General features: G+C 45.6%; 2 protein-coding genes across 25 annotated transcripts in view; one reads left to right on the top strand and one right to left on the bottom strand.

Annotated features, from left to right (window-relative positions):
* ANXA13 (annexin A13) overlaps positions 1-1560 on the top strand; it is a 56978-nt gene extending 55418 nt beyond the window's left edge. For both annotated transcript variants that reach the window (XM_055116935.3, XM_055116934.3), the window contains one exon: positions 995-1560. In XM_055116935.3, the coding sequence (XP_054972910.2) occupies positions 995-1114 (120 nt within the window). In that variant the 3' untranslated portion in view covers positions 1115-1560. The remainder of the gene's footprint in view (positions 1-994) is intronic.
* Positions 1-21335, bottom strand: part of FAM91A1 (family with sequence similarity 91 member A1) — a 203298-nt gene that overhangs the window by 133320 nt on the left and 48643 nt on the right. For 2 of the 23 annotated variants that reach the window (XM_055116914.2, XM_055116928.2), the window contains exon 3: positions 3897-4010. The exons of the other annotated variants lie outside the window; for them this stretch is intronic. The gene's annotated coding sequence lies outside the window, so the exon portion shown is untranslated. The remainder of the gene's footprint in view (positions 1-3896; positions 4011-21335) is intronic. 23 annotated transcript variants of the gene reach the window in all.

Raw genomic sequence — 21335 nt, 5'->3', positions numbered from 1 at the left:
TTTCTGGTACAAGTATCGTCTCCTTTGCTAGGCTGTAAGAATCTTCTGGCAGAGCAATCTTTGGATTTATTTTTCTCCTGAGTCCTATCATCACTTCTAGCACCTGGGTTTTTCAAGCTTCCAATAAATTAGATTCAAAATAAATCCTACAAGTTGCTAGTGATTTGAGTTGTGTTGACTGGTACTAATATCCTTGCTAATCAGGGTATGAGGGAAAAACTGCTTAATTATTCCACATCTCTGTGTTGACAATTTTCTTAATTTTATACCAGGGGTCAACCAACTACAGCCTGCAGGCCAATTCAGGCTCACTGCCAGGTTGTGTACAGTCCTGCTAGCTTAGGGCAATTCATTTTCAAATAAATGTTAAAACTCAAAAGAAAGATAATACTTTGTAACATGTAAAAACTGTATGAAATTCAAGAGTTTTAGGGCCAGGCACGGTGGCTCACGCCTGTAATCCCAGCACTCTGGGAGCTGAGGTGGGTAGATCACCTGAGGTCACGAGTTCGAGACCAGTCTGGCCAATATGATGAAACCCCCGTCTCTACTAAAAATACAGAAAAAAATTAGCCAGGCATGGTGGTTGACTGTAATCCCAGCTACTTGGGGGGCTGAGGCAGGACAATCACTTGAACCCAGGAGGCGGAGATTGCAGTGAGCCGAGACTGCACCATTGCACTCCAGCCTCGGCAACAAGAGCGAAGCTCTGTCTCAAAAAAAAAAAAAAAAAAGAAATTCAAGAGTTTTAGTGGAACACACACACACGTGGACACCTCTGCAACCTTTGGGGAATTGACCTCTGCCTTCCCTTTCCTGATCACAAAATTGAAATAATGTGATAAAGGAAATAATGATAGGAAATAAAGCCCTATCTCAAGGGCTGTTTTAAGGCATGAATGAGCAAATGAGTATAACATGTGTAGAACAGTGCCCACTGTTTGTGAACACACCATAAATGTTCTTATCTCCATTGCTGTTATTTTTTCTACAGGTGGACCTTCAGGGGATCAAAGCAAAGTTCCAAGAGAAGTATCAGAAGTCTCTCTCTGACATGGTTCGCTCAGATACCTCCGGGGACTTCCGGAAACTGCTAGTAGCCCTCTTGCACTGAGCCAAGCCAGGGCAATAGGAACACAGGGTGGAACCGCCTTTGTCAAGAGCACATTCCAAATCAAACTTGCAAACGAGACTCCCGCACGAAAACCCTTAAGAGTCCCGGATTACTTTCTTGGCAGCTTAAGTGGCGCAGCCAGGCCAAGCTGTTTAAGTTAAGGGCAGTAACGTTAAGATGCGTGGTCAGGGCACCTTGAACTCTGGCTTAGCAAGCATCTAGGCTGCCTCTTCACTTTCTTTTAGCATGGTAACTGGATGTTTTCTAAACACTAATGAAATCAGCAGTTGATGAAAAAACCACGCATTTGTAATGGCACATTTAGAAGGATATGCATCACACAAGTAAGGTACAGGAAAGACAAAATGAAACAATTTATTAATTTTCCTTCTGTGTGTTCAATTTGAAAGCCTCATTGTTAATTAAAGTTGTGGATTATGCCTCTATCAGCTGCTTTTCCAAAGATTGTCTTGATAAGTTTGGGCTCTTCTCTTGGAAATGTATGACTTGTGAAATTCAAACCTACATTTTTTTAGTGGTCACTAATCAAGGCTAGTCATAAGGAAACAATTCATTTGCTTTTGTAAACTGTAACTAAGGGTAAAATTCCCTAATCTGCTACCTGGTTTAACTGGGTTTTCTTCTCTAGACATTTGACCCACTTGAGTCTTCCATCTGATCTTCAAATACAATTAAGCTGAGCAAAGTGCCAGCAAGATCAAGATCAATGGTCTACCTCTGAAGTGAATTGGTTCCACACCAATAGATTCTGTGTTCCAAAACTTTAGTCTCATAGCCATGTGTTGCTAGACATAGAGGGATCTCTCAAGAGAACCTGGACACTTTGGCCCAATAATCATAGTTGTCATTCATTGGCTGATTATTTGTGCCTGACACTGAGTAGTCCAATTTCATTCTTAATCCTCCCCACAGCTCTATGTGGTTAATATTACTCCCAATTATCAGTTGAGGAAACTGACACATTAAGTAACCTATCTAAATTCATTTACAAGTGCTGTTTTCACACTGCTATAATTACCGGTAAAAAATTACCAAGACTGGGTAATTTATAAAGAAAAGAGGTTTAAGTGACTCACAGTTCCGCAGGGCTGGGGAGGCCTCAGGAAACTTACAATCATGGTGGAAGGGGAGGAGGCACGTCTTATGTGGCAGCAGGAAAGAAAGAGTGGTGAGTGAAGGGGGAAGAGCCACTTATAAAACCATCAGATCTCATGAGAACGCCCTCACTGTGACGAGAACAGCATGGGGGACACAGACCCCATGATCCAATCACCTCCCACCAGGTCTTTCCTGGGGATTACAATTGACACGTGAGGATTACAATTTGTGATGAGATTTGGGTGGTGACATAGAGCCAAACCATGTCAACTAGCATTTCAATCCAGGGCTGGCTGACACCAGGAATCATGCTACTAACTGCCTTTATTGGAAAAATCAGTTGAAGTACATGGGAATGGGTCTGTATTCATTCATCTGCTTAATTCCCTACTATCTGCCAATCACTGTGCTGTGCTCTGAGGATACAAAGACAAGTAGAACACTGACTCCCCTTGGTGCAGTTCATTCCCAGGTCAATAATGTCTCTTTTATTCAATAGAATGCTGTAAGTGCATTAATAAGAGCAGTATATTTGTTCATTTTCACACTGTTCATTTTCACACTGCAGTAAAGAACTACCTGAGACTGGGTAATTTATAAAGAAAATGGGTTTAATTGACTCACATTTCCACCTGGCTGGGGAGGTCTCAGGAAACTTACAATCATGGCAGAAGGTAAAGGGGAAGCAAAGCACGTGTTACATGGTGGCAGGAGAGATGGGGGAGGGGAAGTGCCACACTTTTAAACCATCAGATCTTATGAGAACTCACTCACTATCATAAGAACAGCATGGGGGAAACTCCCCCCATGATCTAATCACCTCCCAGCAGGTCCCTCCCTCGACACATGGGGATTACAATTCAAGATGAGATTTGGATGGGGACGCAGAGCCAAACCATATCAAGCAGGTAAAGGGCTCTACCTATGAGTAAGAAGAGAGAACACACAGCTCTGCATGGGGAACTGGGGAACACTTCCCAGAGATGCATTTGTGCTGGGTTTTAAAGAATGCATAGAAGCTCTCCAGAAAAATAAAGGAAGAAGGGCACAAGCAGAGGCTGGAGAAGCCTGAGTGGGCAGGGTGTGTTCAGGGAGAGGTGAAATCCATTCTCCTGGGGCACAGATGTGTGGAAAGAAAGGAATGGCCCTGGCAGGCAGGCAAAGCAGCTGTGAAAATAGGTTTGAACCACATCAGCCATGGTTCTGCCTGCCAAGCATGAGTTTGGTCCTCTGGGCAACAGCAGTCATTGGAGATGTTTAAGCGAAGAACATGATCACATCTGGGCTTTGGGAAATCACTTTAGTGGCTGCTAGACATAGAGGGATCTGTCAAGAGAACCTGAACACCTTGGTCCAATAATCATAGTTATCATTCATTGGCTGATTATTTGTGCCTGACACTACTAAGTAGCACAATCTCATTCACACCATTTGGGGTGTGATCAACATATAACAAACAGCCCAGTCAGTTAAGGATAGATGCCATAATTGTCTTTTTAGTTGCTATAAAACAGTGATGGACATATTAAGAAGTTATGTTAACATCAGTGTCTTCAACATCCTGGTTTATCTACTTAATAGTCATTGCCATCATTATAAACTTTAATACATAAAAAATTATTTTCTAGAACCAAGCTCAGTGACAAAACGTATTTGTATTTACCTGTTTGTTGCCAAAGCTGGTCTTTGCTTTTATAACCAGAAACAAAACAACCAGTTTTTGGGATCCGAGCTCGTGGTAAGGACAGAAAAACAAATCAATGGACTGAAAAGAGATCTATTAAAAACAGACACAATTTGAGACTGTTAATGGCCATAATTCACACAGAGACAAGCAAGAAGATATTTTACAGGTGGAGAAACTGAGGCTGATAAGATGGAGAAGCCAGGTCATTTACTCAAGATCGCCCACATAAAGTACCAGGGCCAGAATTCAACCCAAGTCCTTCTGCCTCTAATGCCCGTGCTCTTCGCCAGACTAGCTCATGGTCCATGAGTGCTTTTGTCTAAAATTTTGCTGAGTGAGACATCAAGGTTCCTTTCTGTGGCTGCTCAATATTGCTCATCACTTGCAAGCTGGAGCCAGTTTCTGGGTACTCGCCTGGGGTCTGGTCTGTCCCAGGTATGCCCCACCCTTCCTCTCCCACAGAGGCAACTCAGGAATGTCTTCTTTTTTCCCTTCCACACACCCCTGCCCTGCCCAGGTCCCTCTGACTTCTCCCTGTGCCCCCAGCCCTCCTGCCTGTGGAGAGAGGGAATGGGGAGGATAAAAATAGAAAGAAGGGAGAGAGGAGAGCATCACCATCTTGACATCTCCCCACTGCACAGCCCTGTTCCTCATACTAGCCCCTTCCTCTAGGGCCACTAAAGGAATGCCAGCTCCTGCCACCCAAATGCTTAGATAGGTAGGGGGCTCCAAACCCCACCTCCAGGGATGCACAGAGGAGAGCATATTCTGCCAAGGTATGCCATTCCCCATGGAATTCTGTGCCAGGCCCTGACTGGGCTCCACACTATTTCTCACTCACAGTGAGTCACCTGGGTTTTGTGGGTGAATAGATTCTGGGGAGCTGGTCTGGGTGAACCATAGAAGAAGCTGAAAGTCCTCCCACCCCACCCCAGGAGCCAAGGGCGTCCCATGACTTACTGTGGGAGCTTCAGCCCTCCACAGATCCCTCTCAGCAGTGCCGGGGCTTCCACGTGGCTCCCCCATGCAGGCCCACCCCTCAAATGTGTGGGTCCAGCCCATCTCTTCAGCTTCTGCGTCTGTCCTGAACTGGGAGGGACCTATGAGGACAGCTTGGCCCACCCAGCCAACTTCTTTCCACAACCTGCTATGGACCCTGGGAAGAGACCCGCAGCAACCCTGGAAGCTCAGGGCTCAGCTCAGGGCTCAGGGCAGGGCATTTTGAAGTCTCAGGAGCTAGGTCAAGAAAAGGGTGTCCAAGCCACAAGTGGGTGTGTCTCCTGGACCCCAAGGACTTCCCAGCCCACGGGGAGGGGCACAGCAGAGGAAGGCAGGGAGGCATCCTCCAGAGTGGGCCAGGGCGGGACACCAGGGTCCAGGGTGGGACATTGCTCCCATGAGCCCCTTGGAGTGGCACTGGCCACTCACGTTCTTAGTCTTCTCTGGCCTCTAACTCTCCTATTTCTTCTGCTCAGGTTGCTGGGACCCTACATGGGCCTCAATCACATCGAATAGGCAAAATGCCCTCCTGCATGCATGCACACACATGTGCATGTGTGCACACACACACACACACACCCCACTTCCTTCTGATGCACAGGTGGCACTGCCTAATCTGGACTTCTGGGGCCTGATGGAGACTGGAGGCAATAGCCCTTTGTCATTTCTTTTCAGCCCCACCCCTCGCCAGGACTCAGGCTTTCAAGTCCAAAGGGCTGGAGGGCAACTGGCCGGTCCCTATTCCAATCATGTAATGAGCCTGAACTGCAAGCCATGCACCGGGCACTGTGCTAGATGCTGAGGGTTCCAGGGCAAGCCCCTCACACCTCATTCTGCCCTTATGGTGCTTCTTCTGGTTTGCAGGGAGACAAACAACTGTCAAATAAACAAACCCAGTCGGAAATTGAGCATGGTTTATAAAGCCAGCCATAAAAGAAAGAAACTGGAGCCTGTGGTGTGTGGTGATGGGGGCTGGACTGCAAGGGAGGGAGCAGGGAACTTCTTTACATGGGCAGCCAGGAAGCCTCTCTGAGGAGAGACTGAGGGGTGGGAGGAACCACCCATACACTAGGCAGGGGGAGTTTTGAGCACAGAGTACATGGGGATGACATACGAAAGAACAGAGGTGGCCGAGAGATCCCTGGACAGCCAGTGGTTGATGCTGTGTGAAGGAGGACAGAGCGAGGGGTGGTCAGGGCCCTGGTGGAGCAGCACCTCACAGGCCACAGTCAGGTGTTCGGGTTTTACTCTAAACGTAATTTTGAGGTACCACCCCGTCCTTCCCATGGGGGTGTCCCACATTCAGGCTCCAAGGTTCCACCCTTTTTGGTTCAAGCTCCACATTCCCTATGGTTCCCAGTGTGACTGGGACCAGGGACCATGTGGTATCGCCCAGCCTCCCCTGAAGCCCTAAACCTTGTGCTGAACCTGGGTCCCCATTCCAGTCTTCCCTCCCTCTCCTCATGGTGAATTCTTCTTTGAGGATTTTGGTGTCGTTTCCCACAAGATGACCTCAGTCAGGACCATGTGTCAGAGAGTTTCTGGAAACACTGGGTCCCACTGGGCCACAGTCAGGGGCTGTGGTGTGTTGGTTGATGTTTAACAATCAGTGGTGGGTGGTGAGAAAGACTGATGCATAGCGTTTGTCCATTTCCATGGTGTAAATACTCTCACCATGCCAATTTCAAGAAAGTGCCATGACGACACAGAGCCCTGGCTTAGAAAAGCAGAGCAATAGCATACGGATATACAGTGTTCCCACCAAACACATACAAGAGACGTCAATAACTTGAAAAGCATAGTCAATAGTAAAATGAAGTCCATAATTAGGAATGAATTTTGAGTATTTATTACATCTGTTATCAATATATTTTCATTGTACATTTATATAACTTAATTTTTTAAAATGTTTAGCAACCAGCTTCTACAAGTGTTGAAAAATTAGCTATTGGCTCTTATGAACCAATAGGAACTGATGACAGCATTCCCCTTGGTCTAGGTCTTAATCTCATTTCTCCCAGGGTACTCCAAAGACAATCTGCACCCTGTCCTCAGGTACCAACCAGCATGAGAAGAAATCATTATCCTGAACGCTATTTCCCTGGAAAAATGAGCTGCCACCCACTGTACATTTTAGGGTCACAGTGAATCGTTGTATAGGTTGTCTACTGTGCAAAGCTGCCTGGCTGAGGGGATATCTGGGGTCTGAAATTGAGCCTCATTCACAGTGAATCGTTGTATAGGTTGTCTACTGTGCAAAGCTGCCTGGCTGAGGGTACTTCTGGGGTCTGAAATTGAGCCCTCGTTCTCCCCACACCAAGACTTTGCTGCAGGTCTGCAGCTGCTTAGAGAGGGTGCTTTCTGCTAATTTGCACAGAGGGAGCATCTGGGCTGGTTCTGGCATTGCACACAATCTATTTTACTTAAGAGGGGTTGAGCCATTCAAGAGACTCCTGCCTGGACAAAACGCCTTGTTGCCAGTTTCTTATTTTAAAAATTTTAAGTTCTGATGTTCGAGGCACCCCGTATAACCATATCATCAATCCTTGTAAATCTCTCCTCAGGAGAGTGTTGAAAAGGGAAGATTAAGAGGAAAAGGGAGATGAAAATAATGGTCTAGATGAGACAGGTTTTACCACGTAAAGGAGCGAGGTAGAGAAGAAGCAAAGGAAGCAGACCGTGACGAGGGACAAACGGCTGCTTTTCAGTGGATATCGGCCCACTGAGGGTCAGACATGACAGCCCCCAGAAGACCCCACCATCCTCAGCCACAGGCAACGTGTTCCTGGCCAAAGGTGTGCAGCCTGACTCCTTCAGCAGCAAGAGACGAATGCACAGAGGTCCTCCAGACTCCAAACAATGTCTCAAACCATGTTAGAGCCAATCAAAATGCCTCAGATAAGCCCCCAGAAAGCTTATTTCTCAGATAAGCTGAGAAATAAGGGTGCCAGAAAACCAGAAATAGTATTCAGCTCCCCGTGCCAATGAGTGAAAGCCCCCAGAAGAGATGTTAAGTCAGCCTGTCCGTATTGAGGCAATTTCTCTCATGATCAGGGCATAGGGTGCAGACCAGTATGTTGGGAGACATAGGATCAGGAGAAAGAAAAGAAATGGCCAGGGGTGCAGGAAGATTATTCAAAATAAACTCTTCATTTTATTTTATTTCTGTAAATTTTAGATTTACAGAGAAGTAACAACATTAGCAAGAGTTCCTATATACCTACTGCCAATTTCCCATATCACTGACACTAATAACGGTACATTTGTCATAACTTATAAATGAGGATTGATACATCACAGCTGAGTAAAGCCCAGACTTCCTTCGCTTCTCCTTAGTTTCTACCTAATGTTGCTTTTCTGTCCCAGGTTCCATCCAGGACACCACGTTACATTTGTTCATCGTGTCTCTTTAGGCGCCATCTGGCTGTGACAGTTCCGTAGATATTCCTTATTTTTCATGACCTTGACGGCTTTGAGGAGTACAGTCAGGAATTTTGTAGAACGTCCTTCAATTTGGGTTTATCTGATGTTTTTCCCATGGCTAGACTGGGGTTATGGGTTTGAGGAGTATCATAGAGGTAAAGTACCATTCTTATCACATCCGATCAAGGGTATGTGCTATTAACATGCTACCAATACCACATACCACTGTTGAGGCTGACTTTGAACACCCGGCTCAGAGAGTGTTGGTCAGGTCTCTCTGCTAAAAAGTTACTCTTCTTGTTCCCCCTTTCTGTACTGTACTCATTAAAAGGAGGTCCCCACGTGCAGCCCATGCTCAAGGGATGTAGAGTTAGGTCCCACCTCCTTGAGGGGGAGTATCTACATAAATTATTTAATATTCTTTTAAACAGGAGATTTGTCTGTTCTTCCCCATTTGTTGATGTAGTCACTAATTATTTTAAATCAGTATAGATTTATGATAATTTATTGTATACTTTGGGTTATAACCCAATAGCATATTATTTACTTTGTTGCTCAAATAGTTCCAGCTTTTTCTGTTGGGAACTCTTGCAGTTGGCTTCTGTGTCCCTTTGACATACCCTCTCATTTTGCTTTTTCAGTATTTCTTTAGTTTCTGGAATGGAAAACCAAATACCATATGTTCTCACTTATAAGCAGGAGTTAAGCTATGGGTAGGCAAAGGCATACAGGGTGGTATACTTTTGTTTTCCATTCCTGAGTTATTTCAAATAGAGTCCTACGAGATGCTCCAGGCCCATCTTGCACATTCCCTTTCCCAGCCCTAGAATCAGTCATTTCTTCAAGGAGCCCTGACTCTTTTTATTGGAAAATGGGGTTGGATACCAAGATGTAGACCCTGGTTCTGCTCATTGCTACTGGGGTGTCATTGCTTCTGAGCCAACTCAGCAGTCAGAAGTAGGAAATATAAGTATGTATACTAACCCAATGATATGGTTTGGCTGTGTCCCCACCCAAATCTTATCTTGAATTCTCAAGTGTTGTGGGAGGGGCCCGGTGGGAGGTAATTGAATCATGGGGGCAGGTCTTTCCCTTGCTGTTCTCGTGACAGTGAATAAGTCTCACAAGATCTAATGATTCTGTAAGGGGGGAGTTTCCCTACACAAGCTCTCTTTTTTCTCCTGCTGCCATCCACGTAAGATGTGACTTGCTCCTCCTTGCCTTCCACCATGATTGTGAGGCCTCCCCAGCCACGTGGAACTGTAAGTGCATTAAATTCTTTTTTCTGTATAAATTACCCAGTCTCAGGTATGTCTTTATCAACAGCATGAAAACAGACTAATACACCATGTATACACACACATCTTTTTTTAGTTTCAATAGCTTTTGGGGTACAAGTAGTTTTTGGTTACATGGATGAATTGCATAGTGGTGGAGTTTGAGATTTTAGTGCAACTGTTACCCGAATAGCATACACTGTAAGAAATATGTAGTTTTTTGTCCCTCACCCCCTTGCCCTTCCCTGCTTTTTAGTCTTCAAAGTCCATTATACCACCCTGTATGTCTTTGCCTACCCATAGCTTAGCTCCTACTTATAAGTGAGAACATATGGTATTTGGTTTTCCATTCCTGAGTTACTTCTTTTAGAATAATGGCCTCCAATTTATCTATAATTATTTATACATATATGTAGGTGATGATATAGACATAGACATAAATAGAGATATAGACATAGATATAGATCCATCTGGATCTATATTAAGCTAAACATGAATTCATACAATGTCTTCAACATTCATCCAATACCATATGGTTCATGCTACAAGGGTAATTTTGACATCTTGAAAACAGCACAGCTAGACAAGATAGTAGGAAGGCAGCTCCTATAAAAAGGGGCCATGAGCCAGGCAGAGGGGCTCATGCTTGTAATCCCAATGCTTTAGGAGGCCGAGGCAGGAGGATCACTTGAGTCTAGGAGTTTGAGACCAGCCTGGGCAACATAGCAAGACCCTGTCTCTACAAAAAAAAAAAAAAGACAATTAGCTGGGCATGGTGATATGAACCTGTAGTCCCAGCTACTTGGGAGACTGAGGCAGGGGAATTGCTTGAGCCCAGGAGTTTGATGCTACAGTGAGCCATGATTGTGCTAGTGCACTCCAGCTTGGGCAACAGAGCAAGATTCTCTCTCTAAAAAAGTGGGGAGGCGGGGAGGCCATGAGAAGAATCAAAGCAAATCACGTAATGCCCTGCATGTGGACTGATTGTACTTCCATTTTGGATGGCAGAATTTGTGCCCAAGGCAGGCTGTCACTGAGTGCTCCTTGGATCTCTGCCGCCTGGTACCCAAGGAATTGTCCCAAGGCTCTGAAGAGAATGTCCCATGACTTCTTTGTGACTAAACCGGAAATACTGATGTCTTTTGTTCCTAATGTAAACAACGTTAAACAAGCCCAAAATGTGTACAGCCAATGTTAATACCACACAAGGGAAGGGAAAAGAAAGAACATCCGAGAAATATGAGTACAAAATGGGGAAACTAAGGAAGCTAGCTTTTGACCAGTCCCTGGGGAGTCTGCAGGGCTTTTGCGATGGGATTGGGCCTCTTCCTGGAAAACAGGCCTGCAGCTGGGAGGGCCAATCTGCTCAGCAAGCATTTGAGTGAGAGGAGTTAGTGGTTTCCATGGGGGCTGCCTACTCCATAGTGTGATGACTGTCTTCAGCATCACAATCAAGTGGGGTTTTATGTCAGTCTCCTTCTGTTCATGATTTTTGGTCTCCAATAAGTGTCATTTTAGGATTGCTTAGAACAGGAACAGCTCAGAACAAAAGAGACCTAAGGCATTTTTAGACTCAGAGCCAGAAGGAAAAGGCACTGGTTTTGAATCATTCCTTGCTATGAGTAATGTGGACCAGGAGAATATGACTCATAAACCAAAATGGACTGCACTAATTGTCTGAACTCTGAACCCAACCCAAGCAATTTTTTTTTACTGCATGGAAAACAAAATCAGCTGTTTTTAAAATCCTACTGAACCAGTTCAAATTAGAACCAGTCTTTATAAAAGATTGAGCCAGAAGGAAAAAAGAACCAGAAAAGCAAAATCATTTCCACACAAGTATTTCATTCATTCATTCATTTCAAGTGTCTGGCATACACAAACATATACTGTGTGTGTATTTCTGTCAGTAGGGGCTCTTTTTTTTTTTTTTTTTTTGGAGATAGAATCTTGCTCTGTCGCCTAGACTGGAGTGCAGTGGCGTGATCTTGGCTCACTGCAACCTCCGCCTTCTGGGCTCAAGCAATTCTCCTGCCTCAGCCTCCCATGTAGCTGGGACTACAGGTACGTGCCACCAGGCCCACCTAATTTTTGTATTTTTAGTAGAGACAGATTTTTGCCATGTTGGCCAGGCTGGTCTCGAACTCCTGGCCTCAGGTGATCCACTCACCTCGGGCTCCCAAAGTGCTAGGATTATAGGCATGAGCCACCACACCCCACCAGTAGGGGCTCTTTTATATAAATCTCACTTAACTTATGTGCCAGATTAACCAGCACTCTCCATTTACTCTGCAAAGTCTATTGGTGCATGCCCTGGGGCTCTGAAGGCTGGTGGCTGCTGGGGACTGGGTAGGAGCCCTTCTCTCTTCTGGTGGATCCTGCACTTTGCAATAGTAGATTGGATTTATTCCCAAACCTGTTCTATCTGTTGTACTTACTATTGCAATTACCCAATTTAATTAAATATTAAATACATCGATCAACTGTAAGTACACAAAGAAAGACTTCCTGTTTCTGTGAAAGCTAAATTGGATGCTTTGGAAAGACTAGCTAAAGCTGTGTTTCAAAGGAGGAGGAGGAGGAAGAAGGGGAGAGGAGGAGGATGAGGGGAAGAGGAGGAGGGGGAGGAGGAGGAGGATGAGGGGAAGAGGAGGAGGGGGATGAGGAGGAGGAGGATGAGGGGAAGAGGAGGAGGAGGGGGGAGGAGGAGGATGAGGGGAAGAGGAGGAGAAGGGGGGAGGAGGAGGGGGGAGGAGGAGGAGGGAGGAGGAGGAGGGGAGGAGAAGGAGGAAGGGGGAAGGAGGAGGAGGAGAAGGGGAGAGGAGGAGGAGGGGAGGGGGAGGAGGAGGAGGGAGGAGGAGGAGGAGGAGGAAGGGGAGAGGAGGAGGAGGAGGACGAGGGGAAGAGGAGAAGGAGGGGAAGAGGAGGAGGGGGGAGGAGGAGGAGGAGGGAGGAGGAGGGAGGAGGAGGAGGGGGAAGGGGGAGGAGGAGGAAGGGGAGAGGAGGAGGGGAGGAGGAGGAGGACAAGGGGAAGAGGAGGAGGAGGGGAGGAGAAGGAGGACGAGGGGAAGAGGAGGAGGAACGGGGAAGAGGAGGAGGGAGGAGGAAGGGGGGAGGAGGAGGAGGAGGAAATGACACTGAATGCCCATCCGTGGCTTACTCTTAAAGAAAAGTTCACAGTAAACCAATATACATTGAATGTTTCCTACAAAAAGTTAAATAATATATTGTTGTCTTTTAATGATTCCCAGCTTTAGGCTTAAGTATAAATGGCCAATTGTCTTTCTCAAATGTGTTAGATCAGAGGGTTTTCTTCCTTCTGAAACGTTAGTCTGTCTATTACTGTTAATTACACTGGCTTTTCTTCTGGTCAAAGACCTGCATGGTGCTGCCACCGCCCTTGTCTCCCTACACCTAACCCTCCATGGAGGGAGCAAGACCAGGGACTCCACTCACAGGCTGTGTCATATTGGGAAGCCACCTTGCCCATCTGAAACTCAGCTTCCTCGTCTGTAAAATGGGGGTGTTGATAATTCCGAAGCTCCCCTACTTAAGGATCAAAAACAAAAGAACATTTATAGAGAGATGAGAACAAACCTACTTCCAGGACCAACAGGGCAACTCTGCCTGCTGATGAGAAATGTCTTTAGAGGCCCCTTATTTAGTGTTACTTTCAGCTTACCAAAAACAACAGCAAGAACAATTGCATCTATGCCTAAGTGGAGGAGTGGTGCCTGCCTTGTAGGATCTTTGTGTGGATGAAATGAGATAAAGTATCAGAAGCCCTTAGCACAGGGATGGACTCTTGCCAAGCGCTCCCTCTATGTGGGCTGTATTGTTGTCTAAGCAAGTCACTCCATGCTCTGTGCTGGGTGGCTGGCCCTGAAATGAAATCATGAAGCAGTCTATTGAGCATGGAGGCCACTCTGAGGTGCAGGTGCCAGATGGATTCAGGTCGTCATCCTTTCCCATCTAGACTAACACAGCAGACCAGGGTGGTCCCCCCACCTCCAGGCACCTCCCTCCTCCAGCCTATTCCCACCCTACAGCCAGCCTTGCCTTTCCTAACTGCAGCTCTCTCCTGAGCTGTCCTCAGGCACCCTGCCTCCACAGAAGAATTTGGCAGTCTTATATCTCAAGCCTCTATGAGAGCTGCTTCCTCTCCACCAGGATGCTCAATTAGCATCTCATACTAAACACATCCAAAGCAAAAATCTTGATTCCCCCACAAAACCAGTTCCATTCCCAGTTTTCCCTATCTCAGTAACCACCCCCATCTACCCAGCTGCTCCAGCCAAATGCTTAGGAGTCATATTGGATTCCTCCCATCCCTCAGTCCTCAGGGATCAGGTATCAGAAGTCCTATCAGTTCTATTTCTCCAAGTATCTTAGAGTTTCTGTGTTTTGCCACCTCCATAGCTATCACCCTAACCCAAGCCTCTGACCTTTCTAGCCAGGATCCCTGCAATGTCTTCGTCACTGAGCTCCCTGTGTCCCCAGCTGCTTTGTCTCTGACTCCTTCTGGAACACCCACTTTCCCCCTCACTCTCCAGGCACCAGCCACCCTGGGCTTTTTTGCTGTTGTTCCTCAAACTTGTCATGCTTATTCCTGCCTCAGGACTTCTGTGCTTGTAGTTCCTTTTATCTAAAACTCCCCTTCTCCCAAACAGCCCCATGAGCTAATATCAGCACGCACGTCACCTCTCCAGAGGCTCACCCTGGCCACGCTATCAGGTCCCATCCCCATCACTGCCCTCAGAACACACACAAACTCTCCCTATAACATTATCCTGCATCGATTTCACAGAAGTTGTCACCAGCCAATATTATCTTATTTGCTTACTGACTCATTGTCTACCCTGCTCCACTGTTAGAAAGGAAGTTTACCACTGACACTACAGCACCTAGAACAATGCCTGGCACATAATAGATGCTCAATAAAAGGTGATTGAAAAGATGAATGCCTAACACAATGTCCTTCCTCCCTTTTTCCAGCCAAATTTATCCCTTGACTTCCACATTTCCTTTCAGTGGCAGCTCAAGCCTCACCATCTCTTAGAAGGCAAGACTTGCCTGCCCCCTCTCCTGTGCAGTTAGTGTCACCCCTTCTGTGTGCTCCTTTCACACAATCCCATCACAGCACTTACCGTATTTTTCTTTGTCATTCTCTATATCCATATCCCTAATGAGACCAGGAGCTCTGTGAGGCCAAGAACCATGTCTTATGCATCCTTCCAGTCACAACACACACAGCAATTTGAAACCAGCCCAATTGTCCCCTAGAACTGATGTTTATGGTTTCTTTTGAATAAACATAAAAATTGATCCCGAAGTCTTAAAATTTGAGAAAGTTACAGTTGTCTTACCTGAGTTCTTTTCTCAGGAACCCAGTCATCATCCCCTCTCCCAAGATAATATCGAGGAGCTGAAACTTATAAGACCATCACATCTGGGCAAAGAGACACCAGACCTTCACCCATCATGATTCCCTATCTGACCACCTGCTTCCTGTTGACCAACTCCTCTTCCTCACTCCTTCCTAATTTCTGTTTTCCCATACATGGTTACATTTCTGCCGTGCTATACAAACCCCTGATTTTAGGTGCTTGAGTAGATGGACTCAAGACTCTATCTCCCACCTCCTCAGCTGCAGCACCCGATTAAAGCCTTCTTCCCTGGCAACAGTCATCTTCTCAGTGATTGGCTTTCTGGGTGTCAAGCAACAGGACTTAGACAAAACTCCTGGTGTTTTGGTAACAAATTCTCTATGTCTCTGTCCTCCTTGCCCACTAGATATAAACTGGTCATTTCCTCCTATCCCTTCTCCATCACAGGCTGCCTTTTCATCTCTTATCATCATCTCAAATCACATCATCTCTATTGATTGATCAACTGATTTGTTCTGCTTATCTATTGTCTGCCTCTCCCACTGTCAGTGCCTAGAAGAGTGGCTGAGGCATAGGAGGTACTCAGTCAAGATGTGTTTACAAATGGCTCGTTCAACATGTTTGTTAAATGAAGGAATCATAAATTAATTAGCAACCATGGCACTATAAATCTCACGGTCCCCAAAGAGCAGGGAGATCCAATGCTATATTTACAATAGTTACTTGTGTTTGCCAAAGACAAACAAGACACAGGGACCTGCTTCATGAAAATCACATCTGAAACAAATGTTGGGGGAGGATGAGGGCAGGAAGAGATTTGGCTAATGAGCAAAATGCATCTTGAATGGCTCCAAGGCATCCACCAACTGAATTACTGACACGTTGCTTCTTTTGTTTGGCATTAAGAGCCCAGCTAGGAGCAACAGGTCTCTCTGCAGTTCTACTAATCCTATTCCAATTATTCCAATTATTTCATTAGAAATAGGTCCACAGATAATTACCCAGTTGTTCAATTTCATCCGAGGTCACACTGCATATGCAGCCCAAGATTAACATCAATATTGGCTGCAGGGGGTGACATGCAGCAAAACAGGTTTCAAATGGAAATTTTAAGAAGAGTAAAGGACGCTCAACAGCCCCTTTCCAAGAGGGGGCCTTAGGGTCACCTGCCTTCTTTAGGGTCCTCAATCCAGACCGCTGGAGAGTGGAGACATGAGATCTGCTGGCGATGCTGGCATCTTCTGTGTGACATATAATATCAACATTAAATCACTCTAGGCCCACAGCTCTGCTGCAGACACGATAAATCAAAGCTGGGCAATGTGGCAGCCACAAGGGTAGCGAAAGGTGAGCCTGGAACTGAGCCAGCCTATGGGGCCAGCAGAACAGAAGCCAGCTCAGGGCTGCCAGCCCCTAAAATAATGTTTCATCAGGATGGCATGTGAGGCCTGGCTAAGGCAGGTCAACCCCATTTCCCAGTGGACGGAAACGTATGGCTGATTCCAAACAGGTTCTCAAATCCAGAAAGGCACCCAAAAACTTAGCTGACTGCATTTCACCTTTGGGCAGAGTCTCTGTGAAGAAGACAAGAAGAAAAGTTACTCCGTTTTACTTTCTCTCTTACTGTGAGTAAGAGAGGCTAGTGAATTGTGCCTCCAGTCCCTAGGAGATGGGCACAGTGCCTAGCACAGCAGTTCCCACCCTTGGCTGCACAGTGAAATCTCCTGGGAGGCTCACAGAATGCTGATGCCTGGGCACCACCCCTGGAAATTTGCCTTTTATTGGACTTGGATTGTGGCGTAGCCTGGAAATTGGGAATTTTCAAATCTCTCCAGGGACCATCATGTGAAGACAGAATGAGAACCACTGCCCTAACACAGCCTCCGGTAGAGAAGGCCCCAAAACCCAGGTTCCATCTTCATCCATGGATACCCCTAGTCACTTCAACCCTCCAGACTCATTTTAAAGCAAAGAGAAAAGAACCACTCACCAACTCCTATCTCCAGAAAGTCCTTCTGAAACATACAATATTCTTCTCTATGGGTTTTATTGAAGCCCTTAGAATTTTATATAAAACCTTAACTCCTTAGACTAGCCTTCTGAGGCCTCCACCTCCCTGTTCATATACTCATCCAACAAATATTAATTGAGCACCTACTATGGCCCAATGCTCTTGTTCTCATGGAGCTTTTATTCTATTAAGGGAGACCAAACAAACAATGAAATGCTACAAATAGAATCATTTCAAAATCTGAAAAATACAATGAAACAAAACAGGGTGATACAGTGATACAACAGAGAGAAACAAATGGGAGGGGTGGAGAGAGGCTACATGCTACTTTAGGTGCTCAGGGAAGAGTCTATTTGATGAAATAATAGCTGAACTGAGTCCTGAACATTCAGGAGCCAGCCACGTGAATCTCTGAGGGAAAAGCACTCCAGCAGAGGGAAGAGGCTGTGAGAAGTTCTCATTGCCAGTCTCCTTGTAGCCCCACTTCTGCCCCTCCACTGCCATGCTGGGTGTCACCAGCTCCCCACCTTGGCACTTTGGATTTGCACCATCAGAGTTGCCACCTTCCCACCAAAATCTATTATTTCTTCAAGAAACCCCTTCTCGAAGAAGCTTCCTATAAGCAGCTCCTCCTCATTCTGACCACTCTTTACTTCACCTCTAATGTCTGTGCATGACCTTGGTATAAAGTTGCATGGGTATAAAAGCATGAGACATGATTGCCACTATTCATGACCTCTTTAGCATCATGCCTGAGCTTACACTGAATCATCATGCCCTTGATTTTATTGTCTTGTTGTTTCACCTGGGTACAATTAGTCTCCTCCTATGGGATCATTTGTCCTCCAGAGCAAAGATCAGATTTTCTGCTCTCTTAGTATCCCCAGTTTCTCCTAGAACAGAGCTAAGCATTCATTCACAGCCCCCGAACATTTATAGGAGGGGTTGACCATGTTTTCAATAAGTGTTTATTTGAGTGAAAGAATTAATTAGTAAGCCTTGCCTCAACACCACGCAGCCTTCATTCTATTTTGCACTATCTTTATCTCTATTTTATAGGTGAGGAAACCAAGGCACAGAGAGATTAGGTATCTTGCCCCAGGTCACACAGCTGGTAAGTGGTACAGCTGGGATTGAAACCCAGGTCTGTCTGGTATCAGATGCTGCACCACGCTGCATAACATGGCCCCAGTGAAGAATGGAGGTCAGTATTCCCATCGTTGATTTTCAATAAAGAAGACAAAACTCATAAAAGAATTAATAGAGGTGACCTGGTTCATGGATTGAGTTGATACCAGAGCCAGGGCCAGCATTCGTGGCTGTGAGAGCCAAGGCCTCTGGCTCTCCACTTTGCCATGTCCCTTTCAGAAAGGTCAAAATTCTGGTTGGGATTCAACCAAAGGATCTGATCACCACTGTGCCCTCTACCGATTTTGAGTGTCGCCAGGACACTTCTGACAATAGGTGAAAATGTCTAATGAAATGGCAAATGAGCAGAAGGGCAGAACTTGTGCGTTCACTTTAAATAATGTTGTCTTTCTCTCCCTCTTTCTCTCTTTTGACCATTTGATTGATGGAGACAGAGAAGAACAGGAGCAAGAAGCTAACGTTTATCAAGCACCCTAAGCAAGTCACTTAACCTCATTTGTAGTATGGGCTTCATGGAAGGCTGCCAGGTTTTGCAAACAAAGACACAGGATATGCACTTAAACTTGAATTTGAGATGATGAGACAATTTTAACATAAGTGTGTCCAGTGCAATATTTGAGACATACTTATACTAAAAACCTTAATATAACCTACCCCATAATAATCATGAGGGATAAAAATTATTATTACCCATAAAAATCATAAGAATAATCATGAAGACTGAATAACACAGAAAATGTAAAGTACTCATAGGTACCTGATGAGTAAGTGGCAACACCTTGTTCATCCTAGGTTTGTTCAAAGATCACTTTTCTTCCTCTACACAGACTAGAAAATTGGCTATCATGGATTATTGACTCACAGTTTAATAAGTAAATTCACCTGAAAAACACCTGGCTCCCTCAGCATGTGGGGCTCTCTGCTCTTGCCTTGCCCCTAGAGAACTGGTTCTGTCCATAGACCGTCCATTGGTTCTCCTGTGAGATGTCTTGCCTTGGCCAGAGGCAGCTTCCATGCAGGAACTGTAACTGGAGAAATGGCCCTTTCCATAAAGCCACCCCCACTTGTGAGCAGTTGGATGTGCCCACGGAAAGAAGGGGAAAGGAGTGGAATCAGGAGGCCGGGCCATTAAGTCCAGAAATGTTGATTCCTCATGAGGAGGGATAACAGAAGGGATAACAGGACAGTGGTTTTGCGAACAATAATAACATGGCTGAGCAAGAGGAGAAAATGAGATGGGGAGGTAGTGGGAAGTGGAGGTTAGGAAGGGGAAAGGGCCTAAGAAGAGAACACAAGAAGAATGTTTGTGGGGAAATGTCAAGAGAGAAAGGCCTAATCAGAATATCTAGGCACCTTATGTGATGCACTGGGAGGAGAAAAAATGTTTTTCAAAAGTCCTTGGGGCCGGGAGCAGTGGCTCATGCCTGTAATCCCAGCACTTTGGGAGGCCGAGGTGTGTGGATTACAAGGTCACGAGATCGAGACCAGCCTGACCAACATGGTGAAACCCCGTCTCTACTAAAAATAGAAAAATTAGCGGGGCGTGGTGGCACGCGCCTGTAATCCCAGCTACTCGGGAGGCTGAGGCAGGAGAATTGCTTAAACCTGGGAAGCGGAGGTTGCAGTGAGCCAAGACTGTGCCACTGCACTCCAGCCTGGTGATGGAGTGAGACTCCGTCTCAAAAAAAAAAAAAAAAAAAAAAAGGCCTTTGGACAAGCTTGGGATAGCTGTGAAGCAAAAGAGTTTGTCTCTGATGCCTTTCCTCCTCCCCATCCAGAGGTAACACCAAGTCAGACCACTCTCCCTATCCAGCACTCCCTCAATACCTCAGAGGCATTGTGCTAAGAGAAATACCACCTTAACACCCCAGGCCTGGCCCAGATTCAGTACTGCTTCATTTACCTCTCCAAGGTGCCCCTTTGAAGACCCCAACCAGCTCATCTGACAAGCTCATCACAGCACCAGAACCTTCTTTCTAGAGAAAATTCATGTTCTAATAACACCATTTGGAAAAATCTCTTCCCCTCCTTAACCTGCACTTTCCTTTCCATTGTTGTCTAACTCATTATCTGCTCTAATTGGGAGAGAGGGATTTTCAGACAGAAGAGAGGGCTAGTGTATAGCATGGTAAAAATGGGATCTTTGTGTGTCTCTCCAAACACACTCTGTGGGCAGGGAATATAACAGGTGTGTAGGAGGTGTTCAATCATTTTGTGTTGGAATGAAATAATCCATTAATATGACCTGGTGGCTCTCCCAGTTTCAGAAAAGGTTATCCTATGATCGTATAGTGTTCTTATACAATCATTTCTGAAGGAACATCCACTGACATCTGGGACACTCAGCATCAGCTTACCCCCACCCCACACCCCATTGCATAACGTTCTACTTTAGGAGCCACAAATAAAGAAAGTCCCCCTTCAGGCACTTGGGTTGAAGAAAATTCTGAAGACGAGAAGTGGAACAATGTGCACGTCTCCCAGGCGGAATGGTAGATTCCTGGTTCTATTATTACTACCAATATTGTGCAATGCCTTTGGGCAACTGGCAAAGCACTGGGTGGAATGAAAAGTTTGAATAGCAGACTCTCCAACCTCCAGCTCATGTCTGAAACTCCATGGCCTGCACTGGCCTGCCCACTGGAATGGAAAACACAAGGAGATACTCCCTACTTCCTTACCCGAAGCCCTGGGGACTCTGGCAAGCTTCCCTAGGAATGGAGGTTACCAAATCAACCATGTTTACTTTTGCTCACTCTTTCTTCTACCTTTTGATTATTCAGGTGTCAGCAAAAGTAAAGAGATGACAAGGGAAGCCTTTATCCATCCAAGAGGCTCCTGAATCCTGGTAGGTTCTGAGGATCTAACCTCAAGAACAAGGCATAAAGCTGGTGTTCTAATACAAAACAGTATCTCTCTAGTAGCACCTATTTGCCACCAAACATTATTTACAAGAAATAGTGAACACCTACCACCCCAGGAAAAGTAAGACTGATTAAAAAAAACCTTAGCAGAATCTAGGAGTCACTGGAATAGTGGGAAAGCAGATGCAGTTGGTCCAGGAGCCAGTCAATGACCTATTCACACTTTGCCTCATGAAGGACAGGACGTCCATTCTCAGAAAGTCAGTAAGGAGAGAGTTCATTTCTTCTACACTCCTGCTCCTTGA

Source organism: Pan paniscus, chromosome 7 (assembly GCF_029289425.2).
Source record: "Pan paniscus chromosome 7, NHGRI_mPanPan1-v2.0_pri, whole genome shotgun sequence".
NCBI classification, from domain to species: Eukaryota; Metazoa; Chordata; class Mammalia; order Primates; family Hominidae; genus Pan; species Pan paniscus.
The sequence above is the reverse complement of the archived record's forward strand: the minus strand, read 5'-3'. Positions and strand labels throughout refer to the sequence as shown.